Raw genomic sequence first — 20,013 nt, forward strand, 5'->3', positions numbered from 1 at the left:
CTGTGATTAATCACCTTCATTGACCTCTACGTTCCTAATGCTTTTTGAGATTAAATGATAATGCGCTTTAACCCATTTGGGGCACATTGTGTGCGTCATATTGTGCAACTAAAAATTCCAATCATCGTTTCTTCCTGTAAAAAATGCATAGGTAAACTAATATAAATCAATACTATCATGACATAAAACCATTAATTAATCTGCAACTTCTAGATCATCATCACATCGCGCTGCATCCTAAGACTACGCCCTTTTTTTTATCAGTTATAAAATGCAAATTATTTAATTACAGCCCTTGTAGGTGTACACCACTCACATATATAAATGCTCGCAGTACAGGAGAAGAAGAAGAAGCTCTAACTTCCGTGTTGGAGAACGCAACATATTAGACACGCCTACTCCAGACGTCACATCGCAACATGGCCGCCTTATTGACCCGGTTACACCACATTTCTCTCAACGTTGCCAACGCGGAGACCGTTGCCAGCGAACTCGTGTCGAAATTCAAGTTCAGTTTGTTTGCCACCAGACTGACGGACGTCTCCAAGCAGCTGGCCGTCAGGAAAGGAGCGGCCGTCTTCATCGTTAACGAGAGACGCGACGGAAGCCGAGAGGATGGAGACCTCCGCCTCCGAGACAGGTACGACGCCGGCGCGCACTACCCGGTGGACACCGTTGACAACGTGTGCTTCGAGGTGGAGGATGCGGAGAGGTCGTTCGGGGCTCTCCGCCACATGGGCTGCGTGTTCGCGGTGCCGCCCACGACGGTGCGCGACGAGGGCGGTCACGTCACTTACTCCGTCGTGAAGTCCATCGTGGGGAACGTGTGTCACACGTTGATAGACAGGTCAAACTACAGGGGGCGCTTCCTGCCCGGGTTCGACGTCAGCGACAGCTCGCCGGAAGTGGACGCGTCTTGTCCAATCACACACTTCGACCACATCACTTACGCCTGTCCCAGGAGAGCGACCCGGGAGGTCACGAGGTGGTACGAGAAGCTCTTTGGGTTCCGGAGGTTTTTCATTGAGAGGTGAGAGTTCAACACATGTATTGTGTTTTTTTGTGTGTTTTCTCCTAAATGTGTCTTCTGCCAAGTAGTGATGAAGACCTGGAGGAAGGGTATGTCATCGACCAGGAGGGCATCGGTCTGCGTCTCACCGCCATGGAGTACTGGAAGTGCAGCAGAGCAGGCATCACCCTCCCCTCCCTGGACCGCAAGGAGCCTGACTGCAAGTTTGTCATCGCAGAATCGCTGCCAAGACAAGGTAAAGATAACAACATCATCATCAAAACGGTGTTTAATTCCTGCCATAATGAATGACATCACAACGCCTGCATCGCTGCCTGCACCTCTTTCAGGCAGGAACCAGGTCGACACCTTCCTGCAGCAGCACGGGGCCCCGGGGATCCAGCACATCGGGCTGCACACAAAAAACATCGTTTCTGCTTCACAGGCGATGGCTGATGCCGGGGTGCAGTTCTTCTCCCCTCCTCAAGCCTACTACACCGAGGTTTGACTCACCACTTATTTGCCTTAGCAGTTAGACTGATGCAGACTTGATAGTCCAATTGATGGTGGATCACGAGGCAGCGAAGACCAGTCCATTAGAGCACTCATTCTTAAAGACTGGGTCGGGACCCACAGGTGATTGCAGGAGATTTTAGGAGAAAATTGCAGAAATTCTACCTTTTTATTGATATGCATATGCAGTACACCCTTAAGCCACAAGAGGGAGCCTAAATGTACGTATTGATACCAATAATTGTAGCCTCCTTATTGCTGATTTATAGATGAGGCCTATTGTGAATTAGGTTGTGATGGCTCATCATTTTTTAAAGATGGGTCCCTGAATTTGACATGCTATAAAAGTAAATAAAACATTTTCTGTATAATATATATATATATATATATATATATATATATATATATATATATATAGCATTTTTTTCATTTAGGTTTTTTTTTAACAAAACAAAAATTCACAAAATCAAAAAATGGAATTATTTAGCAATTTCTTTTACCTGTCCTGTGTGTTGTGGCAGGTGGGAAAACAGCAGGAGATAGAGGAGGCGGGACACAACCCCCAGATGCTGGCGCAGCATGGCATTCTCCTGGACACAGACCTGCACCGGGGTCTGTCATCACAGACGGCATCCAGGGAAAACAGAAGGTCTCGCACCTCCTATTAGAATAGCCTCCGCCTCACACGTCTAATTACTTTTAGTCTGGATGTCAAAGCGACGCGTTGGTCTTATTTACCTTGTTATTATGTGCTTTCAGATACCTCCTCCAGGTGTTCACCAAGCCCATCTTTGCAGAGGACACCTTCTTCCTGGAGCTGATCGAGCGAAGAGGGGCGACGGGTTTTGGGGAGGGGAACATCAAAGCCCTGTGGAGGTCGGTGCAGGCGCACATGGAGAATCAGGGAGGGGATTCTGAAGGAGAAGGATCCCCAAAAACTGTGCAAACTGCCCAGTAGTAGTTAAATATTTCACTATTTTATTTGCTGTATTTTTATACATCAAGGAGAAAGCACTCATATATATATATATATATATATATATACATATAAAAATGTAATGTGTAAATGGTTGTAGCCTAATACATTTATGGTTATATTTATTGTTATTTATTGATAACAAGTATAAATTGTATTAATGTCTTTATTTAGTGCATCTAAAAACTGCACTATGAACAAAGTAGTACATCAAATAATATTTAGTAATATTTATTCAATGTGGGTGGGCCAAAACTTCAAACTTCAGAATAAGAGCTCAAACAAGGAGACACCCCAGGCAAAAAAATATTGCTTTTTTTCATCATGCATTGATCAATTAAAAATATATATATTTTGCTTTCATAACATTTTTTTTTGTTTTTTTTGGTCTATATTCCTCCTAAATTCACCAAAAGCTAACCTTATAATGCTTCATCTACATATTCAAACATCACATTCTATAAAACATGTAATACAAAATATTGTTTTGAATGCATGTAATAGTATATTTACTGTTGTACTGTTACTTTTACTTCATGTTTGCTTCTTCCACTGCTGTCCATGTCCAAAAGAGAAATACTGACTACTTTATTCAAACACAGGCCCCTACAGTATTTAATGTGTAAAAGGTAGGCTGATCTAGGATTATTAGTTACTTTATTTCATCATGTTGATATCAGAATGACTGGAAATAAACCCCCTTAATCAAACGGTCACCCATGAACTGTTACTGAAGAGCAGATGCACCTCGTTGAGACGCTGTGAGCAACGTGTGCACGCTTTGGCCAAAAACGCTGCTTCAGAGCCTCTTTAGAAGGGATCGCCAAACCCACAGAGATGCCAGTTCAATTAACTTGGCTATAAAAAAAATTATAGGCGAGGATTAGTGGGATGGATGAGAGGCAGTGAAAATTTAGATGAAGTTCCATAAAAGCCATATGCTCTCTTTGTGCCCTGACTGTAGTTACAGTCTCCCCCCACTGAGTTACATCAGAGGATCATTTCAACAAACCGGCTGCTCAAAGCAAACTTGTAAATGCATGTACTTCCACATTTTGACAAACAGTGTCAGTGTTTTTCTTTCGCTCAAGTACTGCATATATAATAGGTGTACTCCTAATTCAGCTTCAAAGTTATGTAATGTTCCACTGAATTTCTTTAGAATGCTGAACGAGAACCGAAATCATAAAACGGGGAGTTTTTAAAGGGGTGGAGACGATTAGCTGTTAATTAAAGTTGAGAAGGAATGGTTCCTGTTACAGGAGTGCTTCAGCCATCTGTCTGAGGCCCGTGTGGATCCCAGATGGCATACAGCTTTCTGCATGGGGTCTCAGTGCTGGGAGTTGGAAGCCCACTTCCTTTTTTTAGAGTCAACCTCATGCTACAGTTACGTTACGTCAAAGAAAAAACACCAAATCCAAGCCTCATCTCTTCTCAAATAAGGAATCTATTACACTTCGGTTCAGTCTTGTTGCATGATTGGTGGATACTGCCCCCTATGGTTTTGACAGTCACAACACACGCTGCCAAACTTGTTGAACTGCAAGCCTCCTCCTCCTTACAACGAGCTGTTTGGATCATCTGTTTCCTAAGGAGTCATCTGTGCATTTGAGGACTATGCAACACTTGTTTGCTGCTCATTTTCTAGGTTCCTGGAGGTTTTTTTTTTGTAAAACAACAACTTGTCACCCCCCCCACACTATAGCCTACATAGTGGAGGAGACAAATCCTCTGTGCCCTTTAACACAAAAGGCAGACAGTCTAAAACCGGGGAGGACCGTCTGACAGTCTGGGGGAGATTAGTGGCACACAACAGATGTTACTCCTTGATTAACAACGGTGTGTGCCAGGGGTGAGCTTCAGCTCCCCACCCTGCCGAAGCCCAGTGTGTTAACTTCAAGCCCTCGCAACAGAAATGAACTTGCTGCCTGTGATTTGATAGGATAGGAATAATTCATCATCAATTTATTTAAAAGTGCAGCTTTTTGCAACTTTATAATTATATCCTGCTTTACTTAGTAAAATTGGCTTAAAATACAGTGTTTCATCAGGTATAAACAAATAGTAAAGTTGACGAATACACAGCTATTATATGTGAACAGGTTATATGTATATAAAAATAAATAAATAAACATTAATTGTCACAGCACAGCTCGCATGGTGAAATGTAGCCTTTTAATTTAACCCACCCAGTGTCGGGAGCAGTGCGTAGCTGCAGCTGGAGAGCAGTTCGGGGGTCCTGTGCTTTGCTCAAGGGCATCTTGGCAGTGCCCAGGAAGCAAACTAGGTCCTGAACCTGACCTGAGGGCATTGAACCCTCTGGTTCCAAAGCCAAGTTCGCACGGACAGAGCTACTGGCGCGATATTGTATATGATTTAAAGGTAGAAAGAAAAGTGAAATATTAGTTTTTTACATATACAGGCCTGTTAAAAGTATTCAAACAACAACAAATAGAACCACTGGCCTGATTCCAATAGTATGTGCAGGTACCTTATGTACACTTGTTGCACAGTAAAAAAAAAAAAAAAAAGAAGGAAAATAAAAAAGCTTGTTCTCTTTTTTTCTGTTTGTATCACTGCTTGCCTTAACCTTGTATAATAAGGTTAAGGGTCAGTCCCATATAAATGCATTTATTGCAAACAGATATTCTCCCCTGGCTTTATCATGCAATATGCTTATTTAACCATCGCGTTTTCTGAAATAAATTTATTGCAATGAATAGCAATGAAGCCAGAGGAGGATATCTGTTTGTGATAAATGTAACTATTCATGACTAACCCCCTTATTACACTGGAACAACTTTGTGAGGGGGAACGAGCAATGTAAATATATATACATATATATATATATATATATATCACATATCTTCAGTTTTCTCCCTCCATCTGGCTCTTAAAGTCACACACAGTTGACGGGTTATCATGTTACACCACTGTATATTATAAAAGCGCCTTGTCTATGTGCACAGCTCAAAAACCGTGATTACTTTTCATTACTGCAGGGCGGGTCGTACCAACTAGTTTACAGCTGCGGGGGTGGCGGCGACACAAAAAGTAAACACATTCATGTTTTACAACCGAACGATTCGTCTGAATTGGACACGAAGGACAAACAAGCCGAATGATGCAAATAATTAACGTAAAACTTAAAGATTCGGCAGCGCAGATAACTAACCGGACTCCCCTCTCCCTTTATTAAAAGTGGTATGGCCCGCGTATGTTGTCACAGGCTCATTAGCGTGCGATCTTGGACAGTAGTACACTCGGGTAATGTTGTAGTTCGCAGGAGCTGAGCTGCCTGGAGCAGTAGAGTGAACTCGCTTCCTGTCTTGACGCCTTGTTCTGGGTTCTAGAACAAAAAAAAAAACCTCGACATGGTCCAGAGAAACTAACCGGCTGCCCTGTCGTCTTGTCGGGAGATACGACTCACCGTGATGCTCGTGAGTGCTACTTTTTCTTCTTTTTGGGTCACGTAGTAAAAGTTTCAGTGCTAGCTAACTTTGGAGCTGTTGTTATAGTAATAGTAGTATGCGTGTAATGCTACCTTGTGTTATTAAAAGTCATCCCTTTATGCTGGATAATGTATTCAGAAGTGAGTAAAGTAAACTTTTACGTCCAATTAGTTAGCTTAGCTTAACTTTTGCTCATGCACTGCCATAGCTATGTCCCTTTTGTCTTGTCTGGGACATTACATACATTCAGCTTGTACTTTCTTCTTCTGTCGATTCTTCTCCTAAAGTAGATGCAATAGTATATTTAAGACATGTGATGCAACATTATTGGGTTAATAAAACAAGTGTCAAGGACATTTTCATACCTTTAAACAGAAAGGATCCCTGGCAAGTATTAGTTTTCATCTCCTTGATGTCAGCCCAGAAAGTATGCTAAGCTTGTTGGACTTGTGACAACAAGTGTAAACTGAGTCAGATTCATTGACAAAGCCACTAAGTTTGCAAACAGATACTACATTTGACAGATAAGAAACATTTCATGTGATTTGGCTTCGAAGCTCATACATCCTGATTCTCAAACTCATGCATTTCACACACTATATAAGACGTATTCTTCTTTAAAATAAGCCCCCGGGTGCACACCTTTCTACCTGTTATATATGTTATATGGTGCTTTTTAGTGTGTTCCTGTTTGTGCCGTTACAGTGGAATGCTGTCTTCTTATCTTTATCTAGCCAACTTTCCCATAGCCATGATTATGACTGTTAAAAGTGGCTTGATTGTGCTCCAATCAGATCTATTTAATAAAAAAAAAAACGCAGTGTATTTCATATTTTATCATCAGTTGCGTTTGGCCTTTCTGTTGAGTTCAAAATCCTGTTTGCTCTGTAGCCCGTGTGTAACATTCTGTGAGCTCCCGTCACACTAATTTCTTTGCCAAACTCATTTCCCTTTCATGAGGGATTTTTTGGAAAAGGGCTTTAAGGGACTGTTTGTGCTGGTCACTTGGACAAGCTCGGTTTTCAGGGCCCTTTCTTCTGAAACTGGGATGCATCCACCTGGAGGCCTGGCACAAAAAAAAAGAAAAAAAAAAAACTGCTGAAGGATTTTAAGCATAAGTATGAAAAGAACATATTAAGACACTTAGACTTGAAGAGCCTTAAAACGAAGATGCTTTGAATGGTAATGCCACTGTTATGACATGTTCAAACACTTCTCTTGGGGGAAAAAAAAGTTAGTTCCCTGGCTTTCATGTATGTATGGCCAGTGGAAATGCATTGTGGGGGATGGTAACATTCATGTAAAACTCGAGTGTTCTTTCTCCTCCACTCTTAATTTTGATTAATAAGGCTGTGTCCACTGCATGTGACTTATTCATATGTGGATCTATTAAATGTTCTTCTGCCGTGCGAGTAAAAAGAGTGTTGTGTCTCCAAACCCTGTGTAATTAAGAGACTTTTTTTTTTTTTTTTAGACGCAGCATTCAAAAGTAGACAAACGTCTCTGTCCAAGTTGGACAGGTTTGTTGAAAGCCTCGATTACAGAGCTCAACAAAGCTCTTGTTCTGGACGAATGTATACAGTGCGAGTGATTATGTATGAGATGATTAAACAGCAGGCTTGCTTTAAAACGTAGGCCTCCTTGGCTGCCATGCATAGCCATGCTGAGCTTTTGTGTTTATGGTAAGTGGGCAGCTGCATGCTTGTGAGACCTTGGCTGTACCCCAGGCCCTCAACTGAGCCTGATAACTACTATTGAAGCCTCCCAGCCATGCTCATTTCTGACTATTCACTCGCTGCTTTAAATGTAGAGTGTGCCTCCTGTTTGACATAGCCTAATGTCTGTGAACATGCGGGCAGCTGTGGGCTAGCCTCCACCTTACAATGAGTTCCATAAATTTCTTTTCAGTCAGTCAGCCGTGGCAAAACTCGGTGGCACCTGCCCTTTGTGGCACCTAATTAATGAAAACTCCCAACAAAGTAAGGTTCGGGTTTCGAAAAAAAAAGCTTGGAATTTTTCCACAGTGAAAATGATTAACCGTGCTGTAGAAAAAGTGGAACTCGTCTGCCAAACTCGTCTGCCAATTTGTCATTCAATTACCCAGTCTCCATGAGCCCTGCGTGTCCGTCTGCTTTTTTTATTGCATGCTCTGTAAACACACCCACCATTATGGCATGAGGAACTGCTCAAATCGGAGTCCAAATATGGATCCCGGACAAGATATGCAACCCAAAGAAGTAGGCCACCGGAGCCAAAAGCTCAAGGGGGTAACGAGCTTTTTGAGGGACATCTCTCAGTGGAAGGGGACAGCTAAACTTTTTACCCAGCATTCCTTTCACAAGTGGTGTGGTGATGAAGCCCAGCACAAATCCCTCAGTTGGGTTTCAAGTCGGGCCGTCTCAGGTGCTCAGCAGATGCTCGGATTACTGAGAGGGCCACAATCCTGGGATTGTTGTGAGCAGGACACAGATTTGACTGCCATGCACGCAGGAATGTCAAAGGAGGAACATTTAAGCCGTTATGTTTGGAGTTTTGCATCAATTTTACACATGTGGATGCTTTAATAATACTCTCTTAAAAATCGTCTTGATCAGGAGCCAATACAAGATGCAGCATTGATTTTAAACGCTGTGGTTTTCCACCAGCTGTCTAAGTGCTATGTGGTATTAGTATGAGCTCTAATTGTCAGTCAGACACAAAGCTGCCAAATCCTTATGTAATGTTGGCCTAACCTGTGGGATTACAGTCTGAATAATGTATGGAGAGGCTGCTCTAATTGGGGTAGTGGAGCTTTCAAGGGTGACTACAGTTTAAATGCCTATTGTAAGGTTGATATTCTTCTTGGACCCCCAAAAAAAGTCCACAAAATATTACTTGTGTCCTTCTTTGTATAGAAAATAGAGCATGTTTGATAGTTGAGCTGACTCTAAAGCAGACCTCCATTGTGTACTCAACCCGATCGGCTCTGTGGTCGCCTATCTATCGCTCATTTAGGCCAGGCGACACGCTTTCTTTTCCTGACACGCCGAAGTAGCGATGGTTGCGAGGCTTGTGGCGGCCACACAGGAAGTGTCGAGTCCCATCAGCTTGCACAAGGTCGCATTATTGTTGTTATTTAGGAAGGCCGCTGTCACTGCAGACCTGCTCGCGTGTGATGGAAAGCCTCGTCTAAGGGGGCACGTACTGCAATGTTCTTCCCCTTTTCGGAGATTAGACTTCTCACTTGTCATGGTTGGCGCTGCCCCGGCCCAGATAAAGAGCTATCGGCCCGCAGGACTCCAATTTATTCCAGTCAATGGCGGCATCGTTATGGAGAGGGTTCAGGTTTTGACGTCATAGCGGTAGCGACACCTCCTTGGGCAGAAATTTGAGATACCTTGGACAGATTATAGCTTCATCTGCATCTTTGAACACATAAGTGCACTGGGCATGAGGTGAGTGGATTGGGTGTATCCACGAAGGAAATCATGCCCTGGTAAGCTTTGTCCCGGCAAGAAAAAGCAGACAGCCCTTTGCCAGCACTTCTCAACACGTTTTCTATTCATAAATTGTCACAAGTTTGAATGGTTTTCAAAGGCTGTGGGGCTAGGTTAGGCCTTTATAATTGTGTGTGCTCAACTTATGTCATGGCGCTGAGGAATGTTTATAATTACGTTATAAACCTCACCCATTTAAGGCACTCGGCTCAGATTTATGGCATAAAAACGTTGGTCTGAGCATGAGAAAGATGATACGTTGTTGTGCTTCTCTTTTACTAAAAGTAATGGATGTTGTTCAGAGTCCAGTTCTGCAGGCGGATTTTCTTTTACTTGGTGACCTTTCTGTTTGGGTAAACATCTTGTAAAAGAGTTTTGCCAAATTCATTTATTTTAGGGCGAGGTTTTTCTTTTCCTTTTCTGTGTCATTGCCATCTGCGTCCTTCACCGAGCCATTAATGGTAATATATAAACAACGGTTTCCTCTGCTCCGGCACGTCCCTAGTTATCTCTGCTGTGAAGCACAGATCCGTGTGGTTAATGGTCACGCACGCTATAAGCTGGCCCGACCTACACCGTGAGCTTTGATCGGTTCTTTTCTATTCACACAAGGCCGCAAGTGAAATCTGCCAGACTTCCTTGAACCGTGTTGATCTCCTCGTAGAACTCTGCCAAACAAACCTTGTTGTGTTTAAGTTGTTTTCCTGAAGGGGACAAGTGTTCGTAATGGAAATCATATGCTGAATGCAAACACCTCCTCCAGTATGTCGGCTCCCTCGGGCCCTGCGATGCTGCTCTCTACCCCACTTCTGATGTCGCCACTTTTGTTTTCCCACGGTGTCTCATCTTCTGCACAGAGTGCTCTTTTGTGTCACACACACCGTCTACTTCTTCTTTTTTTTTTTCTGTTTGCAGTTCTGTCGGTCAAACCGACGCTCTCTGACCTTGGAGGCATCGTACGACCATCTTGTGTCCCCCAGCACTTTGTTTCAATCCCCCTACCTCACGTTTCCTTATATGCAACTGATCTAGAGGTGGAAAAAGAAAACAGATCCTGATGATTATATAGATTTACATCTATGGCTAATCAGCTACGTACTGTAACCGTAGTGCAGCACTAACGCAAAGAGGGTTGTTTTGATAACCGCAAGGTCAGCTATTCCCAGCCAGCCCCTGAGGATTCAATTACACAACTTTGACTTTGCTCTATTCCTCTTTGTGTGCTGTGGAACACTTTGAGGAAACTCGCTCTCTCAGATGACTAATAAGCCTCCACATCAACAGCCAAGAACAAAACAAGGTATGCTGTTCCAATTCTAGTGGCACCGTAGAGAGACCGAGGCGATGAGAGCGCAGTAATTTCAATTTACAGGCAACCGCATATGGCGACGTAGACGCCACGCCGCCTTGCGAATCAGAGCGAGAGCTTCCCGGCAAGTCACTCGCGAATTAAAGGACCGATGACCTCCTTTTGAATTTTCACGTTCCATCTTTCACTTTTGAACAGGTTTACAGTATGAATGTGTGACGTGATGCTGAGGGTCTGGTTTGATATTGAAAAGACGTATTTTAGTCGATTATTACCACGGGAGAGCATCGGGTTCGCCCTCCGTCGCCATCTGTTTCAGAACCTCCACCCAGAGGATCTGTTCTCCCCAATCCAGCAGGATTATTCTCTGTTTATATGGTGGACAGAATGTCAGAAATGTACTGAATTCTAATCCTGTGCTCATCTTTGTGTGTCTGCTAAGGATTGGGCCGAGGAGTGAAGCACATTCCTGCAGGAGTCGAGGGCCCGCCGTCTTAAGCTTTATGAGAAACCAGCCCGCTCACACCATGCCCGTCAAGATGGCCACCAGCTTTTCTTGCCCTCACTGGAACGGCCTGGGACAAGGATGTGTGTTGCCATGGTGATCATTTTTAAGAAAACACTGGAAAAGAAGGGCGCCGATGATGTAACATCGAAAAGAACAGATTTGGGCCCGGTGAGAGGATTTTTTTTATTTTTTTCTGTGTGACTTTGTGCGTAACCTTGGCCTCGACTGAACTTGTCAAAGGGGAAGATAAAATATAAATTGTGACATTGTTGCCGACACAGCAGAGCTTAAATTAGACTTTTAGCTTCCCCTGAATAAAATCTGTAAGAAGATGACTAAGTGTTTCCCTGCTGAATGTAAGGAAGTGCTGTTTAAAATTGGGAGTAAGGGATGTTTTTGTTACTATATAATAATTGCATCATTCTAGCTGCCACCTGTTATCCCCAGGGCGTTTAGCTTGCCACATATTTTTAACCCCCCGTGTTCCATATACTTCACTCCAAATGCCATTTTAAATGTATTCTAGTTTCACTAGGCTGAGCAGAGTCTGACTCATTGTCTAATCGGCATCCATGCAGTAGAAACCTCGTTTCTGCCAGCACAGAGTGAGAAAATCCCCTTCCTAATGTGGACTGAGTTTGCCCTCCCAGCCACGTGAAATGAAGTCATCGTGCTCCGAGGAGTCTGAATGTCAGTCATTTATGGTGGAAGTCTCTCTCTCTCTCAATGGATCGCACTTTGCCTTAACCTCTCAGCAGCAAAACATGTGCTACGGCAATTATACCCTAAAATAGATTTGTATTTGTTGATTTATCGACTCGACAATGCTAGAACCTACTTTTCATTTTATGCAAACTTATTTATTTGACTTTCTCTCTTGCATTTCTGCAGTTCCAGACGCAGACCATGAGCCAGGGGACAGCACTTTTCTCTTGTGGACTCATGGGTAAGAGTATTATGTTCATATGTTAGTAAATAAAATGTGCAAATGTATGTTTTAGAAACAAACTAAATTAGATACTTCATTACCTGAATGCAAATGTAATATTGGAATAAAGGAATTGCTAATTTGGTATAAATCATGTCGCCATTCCAGCCATATTTCTTCTGTTTTGGGCCAATGTTATCAGTCAATGTGCCTCATATACCATCACAAACTGAACATGACATGTTAATATGTACTTAAAACGAGGTGACAGTAGAGATTGTTGTAATTATTGTAACATTTCTGAGAAATTACTGGCAGGAAGGCAGCAAGCCAGTCTCTGCTGCGTTCGACGGTCCGACGGCATTGTGGGAAACATGTCTGACAGGTGTCTCAGCCAAGATAAACGTGCGTTAATGACTACATGTTGGCGGCCCATCATTAGCTGGGATCTTACGGCACTCCTGCATGCTTTAAAGCTGTGGACATGTTGTCCCCAAGTTGAAAATTTGTTTAAAACAACCAAGGCCCATATAGTTAGTTTACCCTGCCCAAGAGCTTTTACAGTCTTTGTACTGGAAGATTAAATGGTATTCTGTCCTTGTAACTTGGCATTGAGTGTAAACCACTGGCAGAGAACACAACAGGACCAGTAGGTGTTGTTCAACACTGGCCTTTGTTCTCCCTCCTGCACGTGTACTGGAGGTGGTATTTTGGGATTTTATCTCCAGTGGAGAAGAATAAGCCTTTTGCATCCAAGAAGTGGGCATGACGTTTCGTATCTGACTGACCAGTTCATTTGGCCGACCCATTCCGCAATCTCTTTTGTGGGAATAGCAGGTGCTTTTCGTGTCATGGTGGTGACGGTACTATCGATAAAAGGCAGATACGGCAGGTCTGATATAGAATCCCTTGCCAGTCTCAAAATAAATCAAAACGGTGATACGCTTTAGTCAATGTTTATGATGGGTTATTGACATTTTATCAGCTACAGCAGAGACGAGGTTTGATATTGAGTCGGTTAGACATTGAGCGCCGCTCCCTTTCCCAATTAGCTGTGATTACACACTGTGACACTAAAGCAGAACCTGGAGGACGTGATTTATTTTTAGGGCCAATTATGCAAAGCAGTGACTCGTGGCATTACAGAGTTGCCTCGTCAGCTTTTAAAAAGGTTATTTCATGAAAATGAATCTGGTCTTTTGTTGCAGAGACGAGCCGGTGGCGTGAGTTGGGTCACAGCTGCGCTATACAGCAGAGGCCGGTTGGGACCAGCCTGGAGAGCCTGTGGGACGTCCTGCCTGAGGTGCACAAGAGTCCCGCCCACTGGGATTGGGATGTTGGCTCCACTTCAACCACAATCACCAGCTTGTTGCACGACCTCAGCCTGACTGAGGCTGCGTCCTCGCACTCCACCGCGCCCCCCAGCAAGCGGCAGTGCCGGTCCCTGTCTTGCTCGGACGAGCTGGGCGGTTGCCGTTCCACCTGGCGCCCCCAGAGCTCCCGCGTGTGGACGACGGTGGAGAAGAGGAGGTGCCACAGCGGCGGCAGCGTCCAGCGCGGCGCCGCGGGGAACGCGCAGCTCGGCTTCCCGGCCATGCAGCGCAGCTCCAGCTTCAGCCTGCCCGCCCGCTCCAACACCCTGGAGATGCCCTGCTTCACCCAGCGTCTCCCCTGCCACTCTGCCTTCACCGGCCTGACGCCCTCCTCCTCCATGATCCTGTCCCCCGAGCCCTCAGCACAGCCCCTCTACCTCTCTCACGAACAGATCTGCCTCCCCGAGCCTCGCGGACCCTCGCCCCCCAGCTCCCCCGACTCCACGCCAGAGCTGGAGCGCCGTGGCGGACAAGGGGGGCTCGCCCGCAGCCGCTCACAGCCTTGCGTCCTCAACGACAAGAAGATCGGCGTGAAGCGCAGAAGACCAGCTGACACACACAAACAGAGGCCTTCTTTGGACCTGGCCAAGATGACCCAGGTTGGTATTTAAAAATATCACACAGGACAATGAATATACTCTTGATTTAATGCAGTTTTAAAATCTAAGGAGTATGTATCCTGTTTAACGTCACTCCATGCCTGATATACACTACAACGGTATTTTTAATGTTGCCCCAGAGCATATAATCTATCAGAGGCAATTTCAAGTGGCATTTATGTGGCATTTATTTATTGGCTGAACTCGCCACAGCCCTCTCAGTGTCAAACATTAGACGAGACCCGCTGCTGCAAGCTGGAAGCTGCGCTTGGTCCATCATTAGCTCGTTATAATGCTGCAGCAACTTGCAACTCCCATGTTGGATAAAACAACACTTGGTCACGCCATTGTGTCTGTTCTTCCTCAGCACACCTCACAAGTGTTTCTGCAGGCATTGTCGTTAAATGAAGGCGATTGTTCAGTCATGCAGGCCTGTGTCGGGTCACATTCCATTACGTGGTTGTGTATTTGCAGAAACAGAATTGCGATTTTTTTGTAGTTTACTGGATAAAGATGATTTAATTGAGGAATTAAGACAGTCAGATGATCAGATTAGTTAGTATTCATACACAAAAAACGAGCTGAAGTCAACCATGTTGACGATCTCAGCACATCCTGGCAGTTGTCTTAGTGTCTTTGCCCCACAAGCACACAGACACACACGGTTAAGTTTCACACCAACACCGACTGGATCATAAACAGAGCTGGACTTGGCCCCTCTGAGAATGTCACCCAGAGTTCAGTGGAGTCTTAACAACGGTGCTGCTGTGACAGGACAAGCAGACGCCACACACACGCGCGCTCCAAACAGGGACGAGGTCAGCGTGGAGAAAACGGCCTTAGGCGAGGTTACCAACAATATTTTCACAGAGGAATGTCAGGGTGCTGAGATTGTTAGCATTGGGATCTTTCCTGCTGTTTGTGCATTGTGTTCTCGGTTCCTCTATCAAAAAGGAGACTGTTGTGTTTAATTACATCATATCGTTTTTTTTTTTTTTGTTGCAAGACGTGTTTTTAAAGTGTGTCTGGTTTACAGGCAAGCCCTGGAGAAAATGACTTTCAAATATTTTCGGTCGGTTGTGCAACTAAACCAAGAGGTAGTGCTGATAAGTTGATCTAAAAAAAGAAAAAAAAAGCTCCCAACAATTTTGCTTTTAGTAATTTAGCAGTTTCAGTTTCTCAAATATGAGGATCTGCTTCTTTTCTGTGATTTTATATGATCGTAAATGGATTTTTTTTTTTAGTTTTGGACTGTTGGTTAGACATAACAAGCTGCTTACAAAGATGTCATCTTGAGCCCTGGGAACTTGTGACAGGCTGTTTTCATTATTTTCTGCCATTTTATAGACAAATAATTTGATTCATTATCGACTGATTTGTTGAAAAACGAGTCACTTAATATGGAACGGAAAAGATGTTTACTTCGTCCAAAACTCGCTCGGCACTCAACTCTCAAGGGTTTCACACGTCACCATATATCGCTACTCAAAGTCACCTTACTATTCAAAGATCGGCCACAGTGCTGAGTGTGTCTCTAAAGTGTCCTCTCATCCACACGGTGTAGTTTTACCCAGGGAGAAACCGCTACCCTCTGCGTGACTCACCGCGGCTCCATGAATGTCAGGAAGTAGAGCAACCGTGGCAGGGGTTATAGATCGCCGCGGAGGGGAGATGCGTGCCGGGGTAAAAGAGATATTGATTTCTGTAAATTCAGCTCAGTGCGTGGATCGCTGCCACAACGGGGCCTCATGAGCTATTGATCAGCTTGTATTGACGGAGAGTCAAGGTCAGTATGGATGAGGAGTCTGCTCTCTTCTCCATTTCATCCAGAGAGCTAGAGAGGGAGGGAGAGGCGGGGCGGGGGGGTGATAGTAGCAGAGAAACTGGACACCGGCAACACTTATTCATGACCCGCACTGTAACGTGGTGCAGTGGGTTGTGTGTGTGACACTCTCCCTCTGCAGAACACCTCTGTTCTGAGCTGGAGCGATGGTGAAGTCGATGGTGTCGCCACTGTTTCCCTATAATCCAGACCTTATCAGTTCGGTCCCATGGCCCGGGCCAGAAATCTGTTAGTGCTAACGCAGAAAGCAGCAATGTGACACTGGGCCCGGTGCTGACAAATGGACCCCTTTGAGCGGAGCCAAGAAAAACAGCAGGCAGCGTTTGATCTACTACCGCCGCGGTGCCGAGGACCTTTCTCACCGCGGTCGGGTCGAAGGCACAGATCATAACTTCACCCTTTTCTCATATCATAAACCGTGCTCTGGAGGATCGATTACTTGTAGCCGTGGTTCATACACTTGGCTGCGACCTGCATCCCCAACAGTCCCATGCTTGTTAGGTGTTGCATAAGCACACAAGTGACAGGGGGGGGGTTTCCACAGAGGCCCTATTCTCCTGCGTCCTTCTGGCCCCGAACACCGTAGTGGTCAGGCATGAGGCAGCTGTCCTGCCCTCTCTACATTAGCTGTACAGATTGGATAAGCCCGTGTCATAAAGCCTTCCACTCCCAGCACGCACAGCTGTCACAGCACTTGCCCTGCGGCAGAGTTGGCACATGTGGATTTGCCTAAGGAGGGCTTCTGGGTTTGCCAGATGCATGCGGGCCTTTCACAGGGACCGTACAATGAACATAAAGAGTCAAAAGGCGGATATGAGTGATGTCTGCCCTCTGGGTGTCTGGCCACTAGCTGCCTGGGGTTCCAGTTGGACCTCAGATCACATAGCTTCACTCAACCGACGACCAGTTGCTCCAGGATGTAATGCAGGCTAAATTTATACCCTTCAAATCTTTACTTTCTTTCACATTACAGTGGTTGTTGCTCAGTGTCCAGCTCTGACCTCACTGACTCACCCACATACAGTGAGTACAGTAGAGGGATTGTTTTCATAGGACGGCTGTTTGCCCTTTTCAGCTTCGTTTGTGCCTTAATTAAGACACGGGTCCAAGAAGGATGAAATGTTTTTCATCACAATGGAGACTCCTCTACTTTTATGCTTCTAAAACAAAGTTTCTTTCCGTACTTCCGCAGAAACTTCGCAACTTCCACAGCCTTAGCTGCCCCGGAATCACAGGCGAGGACATCTGCGAGTCGAGCCAGGCCCTCACCACTCTCAGGAGCGCCGCTCAGCGCGACGCCACCGACGACGACGACGACTCGTCGGCAAACGAACGCAGCCCGGAGGACATTCAGCCTCCGTCCAAAGAGGGCGAGATCACCGGGAGCGCGCCGTCGGACCCCGCCATCGAGGAGGTGGACTGGATGCCGGGGACGACGCACGGGAAGGACAGCGAGCCTCTGTGGGCGGGGCTGTGTAGCATGAGGAAGGACGTGTATCAGCTCGGAGGCGAACTCGACATTGAGCAAATTGAGAGGAACTGAGCTGGACTGTTTTCCTCTCAGGGGGACGCTAATTTAGGGGACTGAAAGTTTATCGCCAGGTGGTACAGTAAACAGTACTGATAGTCTTAAGGACAAAGCAAGCAGAGAGCTTATGCTTTCCAGCACTTGTGTTTTTTTTGTTGTTTTTTGAGCAGGAGCTTTGTGGGCTGAACACCCAGTTTCAGAGGCTTTGTGTAGAAGAAGCTACTCCCACACTGTGCGTTATCTCAACTGTGTCTCAGGAGAACCAGGACGTCGGGGAGGACGGATTTGTGTGGAGATGAAAGAACTGATGAATATAAAAATGATATATTAATGTTGGCTCAGAGACTGGGGTCTTACGTTTGTCTGTAACCCTGATTACCTTCATTGTACTACGTTTGGAGAGAATTCACAGCAGGTTTGTATAAATTCTCTGCACTAGAAAGAGTGTCCGTTCCTATGACGTTCTTCAATAGTACTTGAGTACATGATGGACAGAAATGAAGACTACTTCGAGAGCTACTTTTTTTTAGTAAAGTCCCTTTCACTCTTACCGAGTAACGGCCTGTAAAGTATATTAAAGAGCTTAACCTTTTACACAGTAACATCAGATCAGGCTTTCTCTCCGAGATCTCCCGTTTTGTGTGAGAAACTTTTCTTTTGATGCTAATAGCATTAATATCCTTTCTTTTTACGATTTGTAACTACAAAGTTATGTAAAACATGAGCATATTTCTATACAAATAAACACAGTTTTAAATGTGTCATTTGTAATGGCGTTATTTCAGCGTCTTTATTCACCAAATCCGGCGTTTTCAAGACGGAATGTGAAGTGAATGTCCAAAGAAAAGAAGCGAGCGGGCTTGAATAGATGCAAATTTGGAAATTCCAAACAATACTAAGGCTTTGCATTTGACATACAGGGTAGGGATGGAATTCCTGCATTAACCAGTGATTAAATTTGATACTGTAACTAATTTTTTTTGGAGAAATTTCTACTTTGACTTCAGTTTTATGTTACTTTAAAAGCATCTCAGACACAAATATTGTTTCACTCTCAAATCTGTGCTGTATACTATAATGAACTGCTAAACACGTGCTCACATGTTAAAGCATCTGCAGGACTTAAAAAAAAAAGTCTGAAAGACCATTCCACTACTGCTATTAGCCAAGCACATGCATTAACAGCAAGGTCATTGTTGGAGTCGTCTTTAATACAACAATGCAGACTGACCCAATTAAGTAGCAGTAAAGGACAATCACAAGCGTAGTAGTGTTACTACTGATGGGCCTGTGTTTGTGTGCTGAAGCGGGGGAGGACGCCAGGCAGGGGTGGGAAGTCCGGTCCCCGTTTCTTTTTGCTTTCTTTTTTTTTTTTTTGATGGCGGGTGGAGTGGTGGAGCTGAGCGGCAGTTCACCCCAGAGACCTCCCTCCCTCCCCGCACTGGGAAAACAAAAGGGGCTTTTTCCTCCGAGGAGCACAGTGACGTGGGAGGTGGCTGTGAATGTGGGCCATGTGTCAGGGCTGCTGCTGCTGCTGCTGCTGCTGCTGCTCCGTTTGTCTGCCTCCCCTCCCCGAATCTGGTGCAAACCTCCACAACTACACTGTCGTTTGCTTTGTGGATTCACCCCTCCGGAGCCATTGCGTACGACTTCTGCATGTGGCGACGTCTTTCTTTTGAAAGCGTAAGGTGCCACCGAGGGAAGAAAAAGTAACCTCGTTAGACTATATTGTTATTGCTTGACATGCTTTACTCTTTAACTGGGATTAAACTCACCTACGGGACATATGCACGTTCTCATGATGGACTGGATCATTTAGCTTTTTGCACGAGAACCTGCCTAGTGAGGTCATATTTACACGGTCGGTATGGAACATGCTAGCCGCTGCCCCGTTCGTGCAATGAGTGGAGAAGGAAACGGGTAAACAGCACCCTTGTAAACGTGCCGTGGGGCAGACGGACGCACCGAGGGGCCCCGGCCTTTAATCAGCGGAGTGACAGAAGTGAAAGGAGGCTGTGTTCTGAGATAGAGGAGTGCACTACACTTGTCCAGACACAACCCCCACCAGCACCGACGCAACAGGTCGGTGGTCACTCTTGGAACCGTCTTATCCGATTCACATCACACACAAAAAATGTCCCACAGTGCAACACAGGGGAGGTTTATGTCCGACCTTTCAGGTGCATAAAACATCTGTCTGCTTTTCTTTAATGACAAGTTTACTGGAATGTGTTTTTTTTTTTCCTCCACGTCAACAACTTAAAAGTTTCCGGTTTTCTCACGTTCAGCAAATTGAATTTTTTCCCCCAGTATTGGAACATTTCTAATAAACAAAAAGAAACCGTATGTTGACATGAGACTGAGCGCTGGCTCTAGGTTCTTGGTCGGGTGCCTTCCCTTTGCTTGGCAGCTCAAATGTGGTCGGGGTGAAAGACATTTAAGCAGCAGCACCTGGCCACAAAACATTTCCAGTTGCAGCGCGAGTGTCGTCTCAGGCTT

General features: G+C 45.0%; 3 protein-coding genes across 3 annotated transcripts in view; 2 read left to right on the forward strand and 1 right to left on the reverse strand.

The window, feature by feature from the left end:
• bub3 (BUB3 mitotic checkpoint protein) overlaps positions 1-20,013 on the reverse strand; it is a 347,592-nt gene that overhangs the window by 152,396 nt on the left and 175,183 nt on the right. The gene's annotated exons all lie outside the window — the stretch shown is intronic.
• Positions 373-3,025, forward strand: hpdl (4-hydroxyphenylpyruvate dioxygenase-like). The gene is made up of 5 exons (XM_084040760.1): positions 373-1,030; positions 1,099-1,265; positions 1,360-1,511; positions 2,044-2,171; positions 2,282-3,025. The coding sequence occupies exons 1-5, from the start codon at positions 420-422 to the stop codon at positions 2,478-2,480; spliced, it is 1,257 nt and encodes a 418-aa protein (XP_083896886.1). The 5' UTR covers positions 373-419; the 3' UTR covers positions 2,481-3,025.
• fam53b (family with sequence similarity 53 member B) lies at positions 5,754-18,285 on the forward strand. The gene is made up of 5 exons (XM_084039587.1): positions 5,754-5,938; positions 11,178-11,411; positions 12,135-12,189; positions 13,380-14,143; positions 17,179-18,285. The coding sequence occupies exons 2-5, from the start codon at positions 11,322-11,324 to the stop codon at positions 17,527-17,529; spliced, it is 1,260 nt and encodes a 419-aa protein (XP_083895713.1). The 5' UTR covers positions 5,754-5,938; positions 11,178-11,321; the 3' UTR covers positions 17,530-18,285.

Source organism: Eutrigla gurnardus (assembly GCF_963514095.1).
Source record: "Eutrigla gurnardus genome assembly, chromosome: 22".
Taxonomy (NCBI): Eukaryota; Metazoa; Chordata; class Actinopteri; order Perciformes; family Triglidae; genus Eutrigla; species Eutrigla gurnardus.

Excerpts from the sequence above, each read along its gene's own strand:
- fam53b (XM_084039587.1), top strand. The coding sequence starts at position 11,322 with ATGTGTGTTGCCATGGTGATCATTTTTAAGAAAACACTGGAAAAGAAG. Across the intron at positions 11,412-12,134 it reads AAAGAACAGATTTGGGCCCG|TTCCAGACGCAGACCATGAG; the intron begins GTGAGAGGATTT and ends GCATTTCTGCAG. Across the intron at positions 12,190-13,379 it reads TTTCTCTTGTGGACTCATGG|AGACGAGCCGGTGGCGTGAG; the intron begins GTAAGAGTATTA and ends CTTTTGTTGCAG.
- hpdl (XM_084040760.1), top strand. The coding sequence starts at position 420 with ATGGCCGCCTTATTGACCCGGTTACACCACATTTCTCTCAACGTTGCC. Across the intron at positions 1,266-1,359 it reads AGAATCGCTGCCAAGACAAG|GCAGGAACCAGGTCGACACC; the intron begins GTAAAGATAACA and ends CACCTCTTTCAG. Across the intron at positions 1,512-2,043 it reads CTCAAGCCTACTACACCGAG|GTGGGAAAACAGCAGGAGAT; the intron begins GTTTGACTCACC and ends GTGTTGTGGCAG.